Source organism: Agelaius tricolor, unplaced genomic scaffold (assembly GCF_023055355.1).
Source record: "Agelaius tricolor isolate 1412-34295 unplaced genomic scaffold, bAgeTri1.0.p SCAF_25, whole genome shotgun sequence".
NCBI classification, from domain to species: domain Eukaryota; kingdom Metazoa; phylum Chordata; class Aves; order Passeriformes; family Icteridae; genus Agelaius; species Agelaius tricolor.
In genome coordinates, this window is record NW_027269285.1 from 4,922,394 (window position 1) to 4,940,538 (window position 18,145).

The 18,145-nt window shown below is 60.7% G+C and overlaps 2 protein-coding genes across 3 annotated transcripts in view; both read left to right on the plus strand.

The window, feature by feature from the left end:
* The first annotated feature begins 31 nt into the window (after positions 1-31).
* LOC139599971 (scavenger receptor class F member 1-like) lies at positions 32-11,244 on the plus strand. Of its 2 annotated transcripts, XM_071447736.1 has the most exons (16): positions 32-271; positions 789-912; positions 1,334-1,455; positions 1,625-1,816; positions 2,430-2,593; positions 2,704-2,826; positions 6,072-6,133; positions 6,396-6,497; positions 6,613-7,138; positions 7,597-7,815; positions 7,899-8,027; positions 8,124-8,227; positions 8,412-8,523; positions 8,602-8,726; positions 8,857-8,994; positions 9,298-11,244. In XM_071447736.1, exons 1-16 carry the CDS (start codon positions 32-34, stop codon positions 10,302-10,304), a joined length of 3,489 nt encoding a protein of 1,162 aa, XP_071303837.1. In that variant the 3' UTR covers positions 10,305-11,244. The 2 variants fall into 2 exon arrangements, with proteins under 2 accessions (XP_071303837.1, XP_071303838.1); XM_071447737.1 differs by lacking the exons at positions 32-271; positions 789-912; positions 1,334-1,455; ... (1 more) ...; positions 2,430-2,593; positions 2,704-2,826 and adding an exon at positions 4,563-5,402.
* A 3,056-nt stretch (positions 11,245-14,300) lies between these two features.
* SLC43A2 (solute carrier family 43 member 2) overlaps positions 14,301-18,145 on the plus strand; it is a 32,366-nt gene continuing 28,521 nt past the window's right edge. The window contains exons 1-3 of the mRNA XM_071447753.1: positions 14,301-14,769; positions 15,155-15,211; positions 16,557-16,758. Coding sequence (XP_071303854.1) covers positions 16,599-16,758 — 160 coding nt within the window. The 5' untranslated portion in view covers positions 14,301-14,769; positions 15,155-15,211; positions 16,557-16,598. The remainder of the gene's footprint in view (positions 14,770-15,154; positions 15,212-16,556; positions 16,759-18,145) is intronic.

Here is an 18,145-nt window from a genome sequence, read left to right on the forward strand (position 1 = left end):
GGGCCGGGCGGAGCCGCGCGGGCGCGGGGCGATGGCGGAGCCGCTGTGGCGAACGCCGCCGGCCCGGCTGGCCCCGCCGCACGTCTACCGCATGGCGGGGGCGCTGGGCGCCGAGCTGCGCCGCCTCTCCGCCCGCTTCGGGCCCGACGCCGTGGCCGGGCTGGTGCCGCCCGTGGTGCGGCTGCTGGAGCTGCTCGAGGCGCTGGTGGCCCCGCCGGCCGCTGAGGGGGAGGCGCCGGCGGCAGCGCCGGCCGGGCCGCAGGAGGCGGAGGTGAGCGGGGAGCTGGGAGCTGCACCGGTGGCACCGAGCCACGCGTGTCCCCGCTGGAGTGGCCCTGGGGACGGCGCCGAGCCGGCTGGTGGCTTTTCCCGGGGAATGGGGCTGGCAGCGGTGTCCCACGTTTTGTGGGACGGCTCCCACCCCGCTGTTCCCGTTCCCTGTCGGGACGGCTCGGGCCCCGCTGTTCTCTTTTCCCAGGGGATGGCTCTGGCCCCGCTGCCCTGCATCCCCTGGGGCGGCTGTGATGTGCCTGTCCCGTTCTCTCAGGGGATGCCTGTCCCTGCTGTGCCTGTCCCGTTTTCCCAAGGGATGGCTGTCCCTGCTGTCCCCCATCCCCTGGAGCAACTCTGATCTCGCTATCCCTGTCCTCTGATACGGGTCTGACCCGGCTGTCCCCCATCCCCTGGGCAGCCTCTGACCTGGCTGTCACTGTCCGCTGCTCAGCGCTGGCTGACCTGGCTGTCGCTGCCGCCGGGGGTGGCTCTGACCCGGTGTCCCCGTCCCCCAGGAGCCGGAGCAGAGGCTGTGGGAGGCCGAGCGCCGGGAGCGAGCCCTGCACGGCCGCCTGGCCTGCCTGGAGGAGCAGAACCGCCAGCTCCTGGGGCAGCTTGCCGAGAGCCAGTCCCAGGAAGGTGGGTGTCCCCGTGGGTTTGGGGTCCCCCCATGCCACAGGGTGTCCCTATGGAGCAGCAGGCTGGGTGCAGGGCTGAACCTGTTTTCTGGAGCCTGGAATGCTGCTCTCCTTTCCCTCACCTTGGAGACCTATCCCGGCAGGGAGCATAGGTATTACCTTGTCCTGCAAGTCACAGGGATCCCAAACCTCCAGAGCACCTCGAAAGCCCCCAGGAGGGTGGTGGAGGCAGGCACAGGGTTTGGGCCGCTGTGACAACACAAGGATGTTCCAGGAACGGTCTAAAACTCTCAGTTCCCTTCTTTCCACTGTGAGATTACCAGGAACAAGTCAGACTTTGCAGAAGCACTGAGGAACTTCGTAGCATTGTGGGCTTGGGGGAGCCCCTGGGGACTCTGACTCCTGTCCGTGTGTGGTCTCAGACAGCACGGCACGGAAGGAGCGGGAGGTGATGCTGCGGCTGAAGGAGGTGGTGGACAGACAGAGGGATGAGCTCCGTGCCCAGGCCCACGAGATCGTCTGCAAGAGCCGGGACACGGAGGCGGTGAGGGCGGGGGAGCTCAGGGGTGTGGTGTGCCAGGGCCCGGGGAGCCGCTTTCATGTCACATCATCCCCCCCGGGGCTGTCACAGCTGCTGAGCCTGCTGGGACAGGTGGCACTGGTGTCCCTGGGTGGGGACACTGCCTCACCTCTGGCTGCCCTGGGCCCTCCAGCTGCAGGAACAGCTCCAGCGCTTCATGGCCATGAACGAGGAGCTGCGGCACAAGGTGGCCGTGGTGCAGGCCCAGCTCAAGAGTGCTCTGGAGCAGAAGTCAGACCTGGAGGCTGCCATGCTGCAGAGCCAGAGGGAAACGAGCAGGAGGAGCAGGACAGCCTTGGAGAGCCGGCAGCCCGAGCCTGGCGTGGTGAGTCTGAGCTGTGACCCCACACCAGAGCCTGGCCTGGTGAGTCTGAGCTGTGACCCCACACCAGAGCCTGGCCTGGTGAGTCTGAGCTGTGACCCCACACCAGAGCCTGGCCTGGTGAGTCTGAGCTGTGACCCCACACCAGAGCCTGGCCTGGTGAGTCTGAGCTGTGACCCCACACCAGAGCCTGGCCTGGTGAGTCTGAGCTATGACCCCACACCAGAGCCTGGCCTGGTGAGTCTGAGCTGTGGCCTTGCTGCTGCTGGGCATCACCAACACTTACCCCACGTTCCCAGCCTTGTGTGGAGCTTTTGGCACACCCGGATGTGGTTATTCAAGGAAAGCCCAGAGCTGAAAACTGAACAGTGTGGTGGTGTCTGCAATACCACCAACACCTTCTCTGTAGAAGTGTTATGGGTGGGGCAAGATGAGGTGACAGGAGTTAAAAGTAGATGGGACACAGAGGATGAGGGGAGGTTTGCCATGTGTGGTTGCTGGCTGAGATGGGGACATTCTTGAGGCTTTTCCATTTTTGCCTGCATGTGCACCCAGCCTTTGGGTGGGGGTTTTGAGGTCTCTGCCTGCCTGCTGACTCTCTTTGCATCCCCTCCAGGAGGGAGCCCTGTCACCCTCAGAGGAGCCGCAGCACCAGGATGGGGGCAGGAGCCCTGCTCACTGCTGCTTCTCCAAGGAAGAGCTGCAGCAGATCCTGCAAGAGAGGAATGAGCTCAAGACCAACCTGTTCTTGGTGCAGGAGGAGCTGGCCTATTACCAGAGGTGAGTCCTGTCCCTGCAGCCACCCCTGGCCCATCAGAGGCTGCTCCCACCACAGTCAGGGCAGGATCTTCCCCAGGCTCTTGGTTTACCAGCCGGCTGCTTTTTACCAGGGAGCTGCTGAACGAGGAGAGAATTCCCAGCTTCTTCCTGGATGCAATGAAGTCAAATATCAAAAAACAGAGGAAAAAAATCAGAGCCAAAATGCTGGGAACGACAGAGGAGTCGGCGAGCAGGTGAGTCTGGCTGGGTGCTGGGATCCTCCCGTGCAGGGTGGGGGCTGGCTGCCCTGCTCCAGCATTTCCATGTGCTTGATGCCCTGCATTGGATCCTCCCCAAGCCCAGAGCTGCCTCCTCCCTCCAGAGATCAAAGGTTTGATGTCTGCAGTTGATGTGTTGCTCTGGCATAGCTGTGCCACAGGGGCTGGGCTTTGTGCTGCAGCTCGGGTGTCCCTGTCACCAGTCAGGCATGGCCTGGCCAAATGCCACTTGTCCCTGCATGCATGTGACAAAAGGGAGGTGAGGTGGTGGCACTGGGAGCACTGGACAAACTCCAGAGTGGCTCCAGCACTTGCTGCTGTGGCTCAGTGCAGGTTTACCCCCATTTCTTTGTGCAGTGATGAAGAGGAGGGCTCCTGGCTCCCAGGTCATGGCACAGACTGTGTGGATGCTCAGCCTCCAGAATCCAAAATTAGGAGCTTGTAAGTTTGCTCCTGTGCTGGTAGGGAGGGGAGGCTCTGCCAGTGGAGAGGTTTGGGGTTTGGCTGGGACCTGACAGCTGTGGAGCTCGGATGTGATGGGAGCAGAGTCAGCAGGGCTGGCAGGGATGCTGCCAAAGCAGGGGGTGCTGTTGTAGAGGGATCTGCCTTGTCCTGGGTGCCACACGCTCCCAGGGCCCACAGCCAGGCTGTGTCCTGCTGCCACCTCCTCCCTGGGGAGGTTCTTCTCCCCCATAGCCCTTCTCTGCTCTCTCTGCAGTTTTGGGCTGTGGTATCAGGGCAGCAGCAAAGACCCCCCCACATCCAGCTGCTCTGGAACCTGGGAAATCATTGACTCACTGGACACACAGCTGGAGCCAGAGGGAGAGAGCAAGGCAGGGTCCAGCTGCCCTGACAGAGCCACAGCAGCACTCTGACCACACGGGACCGGGAGCAGGATCTGTCCTCGCAGCAGAACTTCCTGGATTCTCTTCTTCCAGTGGATTCTAGAGCAGCACAGCAGCCCTGGCACTTCCCTCGTGGCAAAGCCACAGCGTGGGCAGGTTCCTGCAAACCCACTGGGACACTTGGATGTGGGCTGCCAGCCTGACCTGGACAGCTCAGCACCTCTGGGCACCTCTGCCCACCAGCCACCCTTTCACTGTGCCCACAGCTTAGCTACAGAGGGGCCCTCACAGCTGGGCCCCCTCCCCACTGCTCCCTGCTTGCAGCTCAGCATGGTGGGGGTCTGCACCCTCTTTCTTCTCCACACCCCAGAAGGGATCTTCCCATCCCCTGGTGGCTCTCTGCAAACCCCTCTGCTCACAGCCCACAATTGCCCCATCCTGCTCTGTGGGTTTGTTTTACCTCACCCCTTTCTTTAGTAGCTCCCCAATCCCTGCAATGTGAAGGTCCAGTTGGGGTGTCCTGGGGTCCCCACAGGGCTGGGAGGGGGTGAGCACACTGCACTGGGTGTCCAGGTGCTCCTGTGGCTGGGAGCCACCAGGATCAGCACCACCAGGGCCGCTCCTGCACTTCTCAGGCGTGGGGTGAATCAGTTTTGTACTGGCACCTCTTCCTGGCACCTCTGGGACCTGGCAGACTGGAACAATCCTTGTGTTCATGGGGGCATCAGTCCCCTCAGATCAGGTACTTTCTACCTTTAATTTGGAAATAAATCAGTCTTGTTTTTCCTCTGAGGTTCTGCCTGCAGCCTCTGCTCTCTGCTAGGGGAGGGCTGGGTGAGGCTCCCAGATTTCCCTTACCCTTCTCCTAAATGGCTGTGCCCCCTTCTGGTGGGTCAGCTGTGATGGGGAGGGGGCTCCAGAGGGGTGATCCCACAGTGCTGGGCATGGAGGAGTTAATTCCTGTATGGCCAAGGGGAGCACTCTGCTTCCAGCCCGGAGCCCCCCCAGCTGAGCTGGCCTTGGGTAGGAAAAAGGTGTTTCCTGTGCATCTGCTGACACAAAGCTCCTGGGGACTGCCGAGGTGGGACAGTGGCCAGCAGCCCTTCAAAGGCCAGCATAGGTCAGGCTGTGTTGCCATGGGGGACATGGGGACCCTTCCTCTGAGCCCCCGCCAGGGGCTGGCAGTGGCATGGGGTGGCTCATGGGGCTTGAGGCAGGGGGTGGCACTGATGTTTGTTTGGGTTGTGGGGACATTGGCTAAAGCATTTTGGGGGTGATAGAGAATGGCACAAGGGGAGTGGGGCGACACAGGTGAGATGTTCAGGCAGGTACCAGCCCCTGTGTGGCTGTGTTGACTCCCTGGATGCCCCTTTCTGTGGCAGGGTGGCAGCCAGGGCCAGAAATAGCCCGGGCAGCAGCATTCCCTGCTCCCCCTCCCCGCCGCACCCCTGACGCCTGGATCGGGCGCCTCCTCCCGCGTTTCCTCAGGAAGAAACCCAAGGCTGGAGGGAGGAAGAGGCCGCCCCGCGGGTGGGACGGGACAGACGGGACAGAGGGACACCAGCGTGGGGCTGGGGAGCCACCAGGACGGGGGCCCTGGTGCCCTGCTGGGATGGAGAGCGCCCGGCCCATCCTCTGCCTGCAGCTGTGGCTGTGGGTGCAGAGCTCTGCCCAGGAGCTCGACCCTGAGGGCAGGAACGTCTGCAGGTGAGTGCCACGGGGGTCCCCAGCTGTGCCATCTCCTGGGGACTCTCAGCAGCCCCAGAGGGTTGCTGTCCATCCCTCCTCCATGGACAGAGATGTGCAGCCTGGCACGGGGTGGGTGCAGGCTGGGGAGGTGCTGGGGAGTGTGGCTGGGGCGTGTCTGGGCATTTGGGGCATCAGATCCCTTCTCCAGGGTTTATTTCTCATTCACCCTCGGAGTGCAGGGAAACGGGGCAATATGGGACCCATGGCAAAGCTCATCATGGGGAAATATCACAGTGGCAAGCCCCAAAGAGCTTTGGGACTGATGCCCCCCGAATTTGTTGCCACTCCCGTTGTCTCCCAGCAATGGTGATGCCTTTCATGACCTTCACTTGGGTGCCTCATTTCTGCACTGCTGGTGAAGCTTTGAGCCTCTCCCAGGGCATGGGACACCCGGCACGGCTCCGTGGGGACATTCCCAGCGCTTCGGGCAGCCCAGCCCAGCCCAGCCGCCCACTCGGGCTGCAGCCTCCTAAATTTCCTTCTATTTTTCTGGTTTCCTTCCGGAGCGTTGCCCTGGGGGCCACGCCGCCTTCTCAGCACTGGGGCAAGGATCGCTTCGCCTTGGCCGGGGCCATGGAGCCGCCCTGTCCCCTCGCCCTGGCTGACACCCCCCGGTCTCTCCCGCAGGTTCCCGGCCGGCCCGGAGTGCTGTCCCGGCTGGAGGCAGGAGGGGAGGGCGTGCACGGTCGGTGAGTGATGGATGGGGATGGATCCCAAAGCGTGGTCTCATCCGGGCAGATCCCCTGAGTGTTGGGGAAGGCCTGCAGCTTTCTTTGAGCAGGGCCAGTGGGGTTCCGCCCCGAGGGGAGCCCCAGCTGCTGAGCCGGAGGGATGGAGCGGGACGTGGGATGGTGCTTTCCCTGGGAACGCTGTCCCTGCAGGAGCTGGATGGGTGGCAGTGGGGTGTGAGCCCCGGTCGGAGAGAGCTGAGTGCCTTTTCTGCCACAACAGCTGTGTGCGAGGGGGAGGACGCCTGCAGAGAGGGCGAGGTGTGCGTGAAACCTGGGCTGTGCCGCTGCCCACCCGGCTTCTTCGGAGCAGACTGCAGCTCCCGTGAGTGCCCTCCCCGCGCTCAGCCCCTGCCATCCCCCTTTAAACCCAGCTGGATGCTCGGGGGGGCTGCCGGGCTTCTTTCTCCCCATCCTGCCCGTGTCCTTTCCCCTGGCAGGCTGCCCCGAGCAGTACTGGGGCCACGACTGCAAGCGGAGCTGCCCGTGCCACCCCAACGGGCGCTGCGACCCCGCCAGCGGCCACTGCACCTGCGACCCCAGCCACTGGGGAGGGCTCTGCCAGTTCCCCTGCCAGTGCGGCCCCCACGGCCGCTGCGACCCCCTGAGCGGCGCCTGCCACTGCGAACCGGGCTGGTGGGCACCCAACTGCAGGAAGCAGTGCCAGTGCAACCCCTCCACCTCGCAGTGCGACCCCCTGAGCGGGCTGTGCCGCTGCCAGCCGGGCTGGTGGGGCAGGAGGTGCAGCTTCAAGTGCTCCTGCAACGTGTCGCCCTGCGCGCAGGAGACGGGCAAGTGCGAGTGCCTGGCTGGCTACTGGGGACCGGCGTGCCAGCGGCGCTGCGACTGCGGGCACGGCTCCTGCAGTCCCGCCAGCGGCCACTGCACCTGCGAGCCCGGCTACCAGGGCAGGAGCTGCCGGGAGCCCTGCCCGGCAGGGAAATACGGATCTCAGTGCGTGCACAGGTGAGATGGGGGAGCCGCGGGATCCAGCGGGCTGCAGAGAGATCTTGGGGAAGGCACCGTGCCTGTGTCTGTCCCTTTGGCTGGGTAGGGAGACTCGTCCTGGGTTTGAGCATGCCAGGGTGGATGCAGCATCAGCGTTGGCCCAAAAGAAACACCTCGCTAATGTCAGCAGAAAGCGTCACCCTAAAATCTGGTCGTCCTTAATCTCACTCCCCATGGTGATAAAGCAGCACCTCCCAACTCAGAACATTCTGTGATTCTGCTGCCCTCCTCTCCTCTTGCTACCACAGAGCATTAGGCACCACTGTGTATTTCCCCTCGGTCCAAAATGATGCTCAATGATTTTGTGGGGTGAAAGCTGCTTTTTGTGGGGTGAAAGTTGCTTTTTGTGGGGTGAAAGCTGCTTTTTAGGGGTGCAGGGTGGGCGTTGTGACCTCAGTTCCTCTCTGCCCACACAGCTGTGGGAGCTGCAAGCACAGCCAGCCCTGCTCACCCGTGAATGGTTTCTGCCTGGCCTGCCAGCCCGGCTGGACCGGGACCCTCTGCAAGGATCCCTGTGCTCCTGGATTCCATGGGGATGGCTGCCTCCAGCCATGTCCCCGCTGCCAGCACGGGGAGCCCTGTGACCCCCAGACTGGGTCCTGCCTGCGCTGTGACCCTGGCTGGACAGGACCCAGGTATGCCCAGGGTGAGGCCCCTGGTCCCTGGGGGTGTCCCTGCTCTGGGGTGCAGTCGCTGATGCTTTGCTCTGTTTTGGCAGCTGCAACAGCTCCTGCCCCGTGGGCACCTTTGGTGATGGGTGCCAGTTCCTCTGCCCTGAGTGTGTTTCAGGGAGCTGTGACCCTGTGACAGGAGTTTGCATCTGCCAGGCAGGCTACTGGGGAGACAGGTAACACCAGGAAAATTCTGGATAACGCTGGGAGTGGGGCTGGGCTGGAGCCTTGCTCTCTCTGGGGGCATTTCCCTCCTTTCCTCTCTCTTCCAGCTGCAATGACACCTGTCCCGAGGGCTATTTTGGAGTGAATTGTTCCTCACCCTGCCAGTGCTCCCGGGGGACCTGTGACCCTGTGCAGGGTGACTGTGTGCTGAGTAAGATTAACCTCACATTTCTGGGCAAGGGATGGTCACATCCTCACTGGGGACGGTGCTGGGATGCACCCTGGTGCCTCCTGGCCCCACTGGGAGTTGTCAGCTCCTGCTGTCTCCATGCAGGGCTGTTCTGTAGGTGTCACAGCCACAGGACATGCCACACTCAGCCCATCTCCTCACACAGGTTTGAAGGACCACGGAGCCCTTGCAGCTGCCATCCTTGTCCCTCTCCTGCTGGTGCTGCTCTGTGTCGCCTGCTGCTGCTGTGGTGCTGGCTCAGCAGATGCCAGAGACAGGTATTTTTTTCACATTTTTCAGCCTTTGACACAAACCCCCATCTCCTGTGTCCCTTGATGTCCATCTCTGCTCTGCAGGGCGGCTGTGCCAGATGATGATGTGCTGGCCAGGATGAAGCACCACGTGCAGGGGGTGCTGGCCAACCTCAGTGCTCTCATGCCCTGCTTTAACCTGGGCACCTCAAAACTTCCCAAAGTCACAGGTGAGCAAAGCAGAGCTGCCCACAGCACTCCCAGAAGTGCTGCACTCTCTGTCTGGGGAGAAGCCTGAAACCCCTCTCCCCCGAGCACCCTGGGGTGCTCAAGTTCAGCTGGGTGTCTCCTCTTCCCCAGTTTCCCACCACGACATGGAAATCCCCTACAACCCCAGCTTCATCGAGCCCCCATCGTCTGCGTGGGTTTCAGACAGCTCCTTCTCCTCCTTCGACACCGACAACGAGGGACCCGAGTACTCCGTCCCTCCCAGAGAAGGTGACGCCCATGGCTCCTCCTCCTCCTCCTCCTCCCTGATCACCTCTGGGGTCAATCCTGGCCGTCCCGGGGAGCTGTGCTTGGCACAGACATTGTTTATTTCCTTGTCCTTGTTTTCCTGTCTGCAGGGCTGTGTTTGGCTGCGTGCGATGGGACGTGCCCAGTGGGGCAACCCCATTTCACAACCTCCTCCTTGGGAAACGATCCCAGGGACAATCCTATTGCATCACCTCCTGTCCCAGTGTCCCCAATTATGTCCCCGGGCAGGGTGGCAGCTGTAACACGTGTCACCTTGTCCCACAGGCATCCCGTTGCTGGGCGGGGCTGAGCTGCAGGACGGAGCATCCCCCGCTGGCGAGGCGCTCCCGGACCCGTCCGCCTTCGACTCCGAGGATGTCTCGCAGCCCTTCGCCATCCCCCGCACCTCCAGCATCGCCAAGGCCAAGCGACCCTCTGTGTCCTTCGCCGAGGGGACAAAATTCGGGGCTGCCGAGACGCCCAGCCCCAGCCGGAAGCCCAAGGCTCCGTGGGGCCCATCCAGGCTGACCCCACCGCCGGGGGATGCGGCGGCCGAGCCGCCCGGCGAGAGCCCGGCCAGCGATTGCTACGAGAACGCCGAGCCCCTCAGCAAGGGGGACGAAAGCCACCGGCCATCGCCTCGGGCCACGCCGGGGGGACGCCGCAGGGTGGTGTCCAGCACCAGGCATGTGGCCCAGAGAGTGGAGGCGCTGGAAGCAGCTGCGAGATGCGGCAGCTGGGAGGCCAAGGGGAAGGAGCCCAATGTCACCACCATCTACATGATGGTGGGAACAGCCGGGCAGGACCCCAAGGCGGAGGGGACTGGTGAGGGACCGGTCCAGGCTGTGCTGAAGCGTCTGGGCAGCTTGCAGAAGGGCAAGTGGGCTGCGAAGGAGGAGCCCAAGGTGAGGAGGAGCATGGAGGCCATCCAGAAACCTCCTCGCCGGGCTCTGGCGCAGCGCAGGGACTCGGAGAACAGCTGCAAGCAGAGGGAGAGTGTGCCGGGGGCTCCTGCCGAGCCAGCCCCGGGCAAGCAGCAGCATCCCGCTGCCAAGAGACTGTCCCTCCTCCTCGCATCTCTCTCGTCAAAAAGCACCGGTGCCCAGGACGGGGCCAGCGAAACCGCAGGTGCCGCAGAGAAGGGAAAAAGCCCGGAGTTAGTTGGCAGCCTGGAAAGGAAGGGACAGGATGCCGCGGAGGAAGAGCCGAAATACGAGAACGTGGCCAGCAGCGGTGCTGATTCGCCCTCCGGCCCCGGCAAGGAGCTGCCGGGCAGCGCTCCGGGCACCTGAGCCCGCACCGCCCGGGCTGGAGCCGCGGGAGCACCGGGCTCCTCCAGCCCCGGCCTGGGGAGCCGAGCCCGCTCCGAGCTGCGAACTGGAGAAGCATCGAGCCTTCCTGGTGACCCTCTCTGCTCTGGAGCCACAGCGGGGGCAGCCGGTGGGGTTGTGGTGCTTGAGGGCTGTTTTCTGCTCCTCGCTGCCCCACCAGCCCCACTTGTGTCTGCACAGCCCCGGGGGACAGCCATGCTCTGGATGCTGTGGTGGCATCCTCAAGCCCCTGTCACCGCTGGGGACATACCCAATGCAGGGCTGCTGAGTGCTGGGAAATGCATGCACAAAATCCAGTCTCACCCCATCGGTTTTCACCTTTCCCTGCCCCAATTCCCCTGATGCAGCTCGGAGCCTCTTGCTGGAAAGGTGTTTCTTACTGAACGGGAGGTTTTGTGGAGCTGGGCTGAGGAGAGATGATGGGCTGTCACAAGCAGCTTCAGAGAAAATTAATTTCAGCTGCTTATCTCAAAGGGTATCTGGGTCTGCAGGGGTTTATCTGTGCGGCTCTGGCTTCTGTGGCAGGCCCTGTCTGCCTTTGCTTCCATGTGGAAAAGCTCGTGGCAGGACACGGGGGTAATGACAGCCTTTTAAACTCCACACAGTTCCAAGCTGCAGTTGTGCAAACGTGGCAGCTGGGCAGTGACCATCAACCTGTGCACCTGGTGCTGTGCTGATAAGAATGGAAGTTGCCTGGAAAATGGGATTTCCACGGGTGCCCTAAGCTCCTGCCACCTCCCACGCCTCATTCCTGCTGTGAAGGCAGCTGAGATGCCAAAGAGGATTTGCAGAGTGATCTGGTTTTAGATGTATCTAAGTAGTAAAAGGTTTTTGTGTATTTTTTCTCTGTTATTTCAGTTGGTGTGAAAGCCTTAGAATGAAAATTAAATGCCCTTCAGGAGATGGGTTTCCCAGCCGCCCTTTGAGTCAAAGATATAACCAGGAATATTCTCCAGAGTGTGGAAACTGTCAGCAGCCTTAGGCTTTCCGTTTGGGAAAATTTTTTTAGATTTTCTGTCTCTGTTGAATTCTGAATGCTCACTCACTGAGCTGAGCCCTGCACAGAGCCCAAGACTGGAGTGCAGGAGGAATGTGAGTGGGCTGTGAGTGTCCAGAGCCCCTCTGCTGCAGCCTGCACCTCACACATGTGCAGAGCTCCACATGAATCCTTCTGGTCTGGCACTGCTCAGCTGGGCTTCAGGGTTTGGGGTGTTTCAGAAAACACAGTGGGTTTTGCTTTTTCCCTTTTGCTTCCCACGGGTGCTTCTCCACAGCACAAAACACCAAATCCCCACAGTCTGACGTGGCTGAAGCCTCCAGTTTTGCAACCAGCACAAAGCACCCTTTCCTGCAGTGGGATCATCTGCTGCTGTGATTATAACACCAAATATTCTGGCATCCAAATAAAACTGCTCATCCTGGCAGGACTGGAGCAGCAGCCTGTTCTGCACGGGCTTGCTTTTGTTTTGACACCATTTTATGACAGCAGCAGGGACAGTCCCACATTTGATTTATAAGCAGCCATTTTTTTTTCCCTAATGGGATGGATATTTTGAGCCTGTGAGCTGAGCAGTGCTGTGCCAGAAGTGAACGTCACGTGAGCCAGTTCACTCTGGGTGCAGCATGTAAATAGCTGACAACAACCTGACAGCCTCAAAGCAGCGCCTGGTTTGAGAAAATGCTGCTGCTGGGAGAACCTTCCTTGTCCACGGAGCCAGCATGTTTGCCCTGCTTGAAGATGAAGCATCTTGGCCGTGTCTGGGCAGTGAAAGGGAAATGAGCTGCAGGTTTCCAGCGTGTGGCTGCCCATGCACGCTCCTGCAGCGTGGCTGCGCTGGTGTCTGCTTGCTGGGGGTGCTTCCATCCAGGGGTTAGCTCCGGGTGTGGGAGGTCTGCAAGGCAGAGCTGGCAGGGGAATCTCTTCCCGTGCTGCATTTCTGACTTTGCAAAGCTGCTGCAGTGTTTGGAAGGCAGGCAGTGGGAAGGCATCCATGTGCAGGTGCTGTCTGTAAGCAGAGAGGTGTCTGTGTGCTCTGCTGGGGCAGGAGCGGAGGCTGGAGCTGTTCCTGGGGTCTGTCCCATGGTGGTCTGTCCTTGTCATCCTGACAGCCCTGTCATCTCCTTTCCCAAACTGCCCCAGCCTGTGAGGTGCACCACATCCTTTAGCCCAGTGGCTGTGCCAGAGCAGGAGCTGTCACCTCCCTCCCAGATAAACTCATTCCTGGCCAGTTTCTAAAAACATGTCTCTGTGTCAGTGCTGTCCTTCGGCTTCACTTTATTTTTTTTCTCCCCATGCTGTTTACTCAATCCCTGGGGTATTTATAGCTGGCCACGGATCACCTGATAGCTTTTCTCCTTCTAGGATAGGAAAACTGAGCCCTCCCTGCTCTTGCTGAGGCAGAGGGTTCCCGTGACCCCAAACAGCCTTGGAACCCTCCTCATGCTCCTCCCCGTCACAGTTTGTGTTTCTTGGACACAGCAGCCAGGTCTGGGTGCTGAGGTCTCTTGGGTCTCGTGCTGCCTCAGCCTTCTTCTACCTCTGTTAAGCACCTGGCACCAATCCAGGCTGTCTTGTTTTCTTTGGGCTTTTTGTTTGTTTGTTTGCATTGGCTTAAATCCACTTTCCAGCTGTTGAAACGTTTGATCCCTCTCCCACAGCCAAGGAGTTTCCTATTCCCACCCACCACAGGGATGGAGTGGTGGGGACACGTCCGTCTGTCTGGGGCCCTCTGCTTCCTCTGGGGTGTTTACCTTCCACAAATGCTGTTTTCATCTCCTTTGGATGAGAAAATATCCCCTGTAAAGATTCTAGGGATTTATGGCCACGTCCTCTGAGCCAGGACCTCCCTGTTGAGGGAAGGATTTATGGAAGGTCTAGAAATACCTCAGAGGAATGCTCTGAAAAATAATTTAACAGAAAAAAAGAAGGCAGAGTTGTGGTGAAGTCAGATGTGAAGCTGGCTTGTAATGATTTTACTTTATTTCATGAAACTGGGCTGTATCCCCAGCAGTGTGATCAACAGGTTTAGTGAGGGGATTTTCCCCCTTTACTCTGCTCACCTAAGATGCCACCTGGAGTATTGTGCCCAGTGTGAGGATTCCAACATAAAAAGGACAGGATGTGTTGGAGCAAGGCTAGAGGAAGCCACAATGATGATCAGAGGCTGGAGCAGCTCTGCTATAGACAGGCTGAGGGAGCTGGGGGTGTTCAGCCTGGAGAAGAGTACAGGGAAACTTTATAGCACTTCCAGTGCCTAAAGGGGATCCAAGAGAGCTGGAGAGGGACTTTGGACAAGGGATGGAGTGACAGGACAAGGGGGAATGGCTGACAGAGGGCAGGCTTAGATGGGGTATTGGGAAGACATTCTTGGCTGTGAGGCCCTGGCACAGGCTGCCCATAGAAGCTGTGGCTGCCCCACCCCTGGAACTGCCCAAGACCAGGTTGGATGGGGCTTGGACCAACCTGATCTGGTGGAAGGTGTCCCTGCCCATGCCAGGGGGTGGATTGAGACAATATTTTAGGTTCCTTCCAACCCAAACCTTTCTGTGACTCCTTGAATGAGCTGTGTCCTGGGCTGGGGTGTCTCAAGGGCTCATTGTCCCTGCCCAGCTGTGCCGTGAGGGTGGTCAGCCCCGGGTTGCATTGGATGCCTGGTCCCAAAATACCCTTTTAATGGGGTGGAGCAGCTTCTCAGGTCTCCTTGAGCAGCACAGGCAGACTTCGCAGGACCGATCCGGTGCCCGTACCCACAGCAATGCCGCGGGTGCCGTTCCGGACACGGCTCCCCGCGCCCGGCGGGGCTGTCCACCCTCACAGCAGCCGCTCCGGGTGCGGCTCCCGCGGCTGCCGCCCGGGGCCGGCGGAGACCGGCGGAGAGCGGCAGCAAAGCCCGCGGGGCGGTCCCGCTGTCCCCGCGCCGCGCCGGGCGGGGGAGCCGCATCACCTCCCGCCGCTGAGCCCGGGGTTGTCGCTTTTGGCTTTGCCCTGGAAGGCGGCGACCCGACCACCGCTCGGGGGTGTGTGTGTGCCTCTGTGAGGGTCTGTGTCTGTGTGTGTGTGCGTGTGTGTGGGTCTGTGAGAGTCTGTGTGGGTGTGTGTGTGTGAGGGTCTGTGTCTGTGAGGGTCCGTGTGTGTGAGGGTCTGTGTCTGTGTGTGTGAGGGTCCGTGTGTGTGTGTCTGTGTGTGTGTGTGTGTGAGGGTCCGTGTGTGTGTGTGTGTCTGTGTGTGTGAGGGTCCCTGTGTGTGTGTGTGTGTGTCTGTGTGTGTGAAGGTCCGTGTGTGTGTGGTTTTGTGTGAGAGGGTACTGGGGGTACCTGCAGACCGGGAGGGGGTCCCGGGGGATATCGAGGCGTACTACAGGAATACCGGGGGTTTCCCGGCGAATACCAGAGGAGAAAAATATCAGGGGATACCTGGGTGTGAGAGGTACTTGGGGGATAGCGGGGAGTAGATATCGGGGGTTACCGGGAGAAGAAATGGGGTGGCTACCGGGAGAAGATATCGGGGAGTACCGGTGGGAGAGAGCGGGGGGCACTGTGGGATCCCAGGAGAAGATACCGGGAGGTCCCGGGAGGAGATATCGGGGATCCCGTGGGGGCATATCGGGACTATCCCGGGGGTCCCGGGCTAAGATCCCGGGGGATCCCGTGGGGATGTGGGGGGGGTGTCCCGTGAGGGGGTCCGGAGGCGGGGGCCTGAGGGGGCGGTGGGGGGGGGGGCGCGAACCGGCACGTGCCCCAGCGGCAGCGGCGCGCGCGGCCATTGGCTGAGGCTGTGGCCAATCAGCGGGCGCGCCTGTTTTGCCTCGGAGGCCGGATAAAAAGCCCGGGTGGGACCGCGGCGGAGCGGAGCGGGCGCGGCACCGGCGGTGAGCGGGGCACGGCACCGGGGGCACCGGGGGTGTGCATGGGAGAGAGAGAGGGGGGCACTGGGGAGGGTGGGGGGGCATCGGGGCATCCACGCGTAGGAGTGGCAGGCGGCGGAGGGAGAGCGGATGGAGTGGGGAGCGTGGGTGGGGGGCTGGATGGCGAGGAGGGAGGGGATGCTGCGGGGCTCCTTGGGGGTGTGGGATGCTGCGGGGGTGATGTGGGGAGTGGGCTGTGCTGGGGGATACTGGGGGACCGCTGGCAGCGGGGACAGCGGGCTGCGGCTCTTGTCGCAGAGAGGATGATGGCTGGGCTGGGGAGGGGGCTGTGCAGGGATGAGGAAGAGGAGGAGGAGGTGATGGAGGAAATGCGTTGTGGGCTGTGCTGGGGCAGCGAGCCTGCGCTGTGGGTGAGGGGGGGAGCTCTGAACCGGCTTCTACGGCTGGGAGGGGGCCCTGGCCCCCAGGCATCGCTGCTGGGTCAGACCCCCGTCCTGCCAAAGCACCCGGTGCTGGGGTGTCCCCAGTAAGGGCAGCTGCCCTGGCTGGCTGTGTGGCCAGCTGCTTTCCCCACAGTGCCGCCTGAGATGTGCCTGGGCTGGGAAAAGCCTCAGCTTGGCTCAAAAGGGCCACCTGCCTTGTGACACTCGGGGCTCCCCAGGGTCGGGTTGTCCCCTTGGCCAGGTGTGTTCCCCAATTTGCTCGCTCCTGCGGGCTCCAGGGACTGGCACAAGTGGAGCTGGACACAGTTAATGCAGCTCCAGCATCTGGGGCAGCCTGGAGATGCCACTGAGCTGCAGTGTCTCCCAGCTGGCTGGCCTGGCAGGCAGCAAAAAGTGCTCCTTGGTGATATATTGGTGACAAACTGCATTTATAGACCCCTCACACACCTTGCAGAGCAGGTCTGTGCTTTTGCACGGGGCAGAGCAGGCCTGGTGGGTCTCTAAAGCCACCGCTGGGATATGGGGCTGTGTCCCCCATCCCAGCCTGATGGCAGTGGGGACATCAGGGTCCTGTCCTGGCATTTATTCCCTCAGTGCCTGCCCCGTGCAGGGGCAGCAGGCTCTGGGCTGTTTGCTGCGTTCTCATACCTGGTGCTCGGGCAGTGGAACCGAGTCCTTGAGCAGAGCCCTGTGTGTGAGTGAGCACCCCAGGGGCTCTTCAAGGGCACCTGTGCCTCCCCCATCCCTGCAGGTCCCTTGGCAAGCTGGCACCTGCACAAACCAGTTCTGCACCCGAGTGCCTGCCACCCAGCAGGCAGCTCTGCCTGGCTACTTCGTGAGGAGATCCCTTAACCCACGGGTTTCTTTTCATGCAGTGTGGACTCACTGGCTGTTGCTCCCTGCAGGTTTTGAGGCTCTGAAGGAGGAGGGCACCCCCCCAGGCAGCCATGGCCCCCACGCTGGCCACGGCGCACCGGCGGCGCTGGTGGATGGCGTTCACAGCCATCATCGAGAACCTGCTCTTCTCTGCCGTCCTGCTGGGCTGGGGGTCCCTGCTCATCATGCTGAAGGCAGAAGGGTTTTATTCCTACCTGTGCTACGGCCTAGGTAAGCGTTTTTTGGGCTTGTGTAGGGGTAAGGTGCTGCTGAGGTTGGCTGGTGTGGTTCCCTGCTGCGGGGTGGTGTGGAAGTGGTTGGAGGAGGGCTGAGCTCCATGCTGATCCCAGGGGAGAAGGAAAGGGATTTGTGCTCCTTCCTAAAGGCAGTGGCATCCTTGTGATGGTGCAGTGTGCCTGTAGGTGCTGTTGTTTTGTAGGGTGGCTGGGAAAAGGAGCTTTAATGATGGGGTAGAACTTTTCTGGATGGCCTTTTCTACTTGGCCATGAGCTCTTCCTCTTCAAGAGCTCTGGAGGATGGTGATTTTTGGGGAGGCTGTCCTGGGTTTATAAGAGGAACTTTGTCCTACAAGGAGCATGGGTGGCAATTATATCAGGGCAATCCAGTGCTGCTGTAGAGGAGAATTTGCAGAATTAAATACTGCTGGTCATTCCTCTCCTTCAAGCACCCAGGATGTGCTCAAACCAGGCTGTGTTTCTGTGAGGGCTGGAGATTTACCCTCTGCCCCAGCCAGAAGTGACTGTCCCTGCTGCAGAGACAGCCTGGAAAGGGAGAGATAAATCTGTGGTGTGGGAATGGTAATCCTGGGAAAACAGCCTGGAGATGGACATCTATCTCCAGCCTGGGCAGGGAGAGAACTGTGCACCCCACAGAGTGTTTGGGTGGTCAGTGGGGTTAAAAGGAGCCCGAGGTAAAGGGGTGGTGTGGGTTTGTGGTGGCTGAGGGTTTGCTGTGCTCAGAGGAGGGGAGGGCAGAGTGAAGAGAGGCAGTTTGGGCTCTGTGATGGAGGCTGAGACTGGATCAGCCCATCTGGGGCTGGTGGAGAGTTGAGAAAAGAGTTGGAAATCAGTGCACGGAGCCTCAGTTGAGTGATGGCTGAGAACAGTGGGGGAAAACTGAGGTGTGGGGAAACAAAGTCCAGACAAAGGTACCTGCGAATGATGTGATGATTTTGCTCATTCATCAGCTGATGGTTTTGCTCATTCATCAGCTGCTTATCTCCCGTGCTTTGTGTACCAGGGCCTGGGTTGGTGCACCTGGCAAAAATGCACGTGTTTGAGCCTTTTATCAGCTGCAGTTTGGCAGCTCCGTCTCCATCCTGTGCTCTGCTCTCAGGGCAGTGCTCCCAAGCATGTCCCTGTCACTCGTGTCCCCAGGAGCACTCCTGTGTGTGAGGGAGACTCCCAGTGCCTGGAGACCCTGCAGGACTTCAGTTCAAGGCTGCTGTGTTCTCCCCACATCAGGGAGACTTTGTCACAGCCAAGTGATCACATTAAACCCATCAGGTGGAGACTTTCTGCCACCCAGATAAAGCACAGAGGAGCTGATAAGCAAATGCTGACTGTCTCTGCGAGCAGGCATTTGCTTGTCTGCTTCC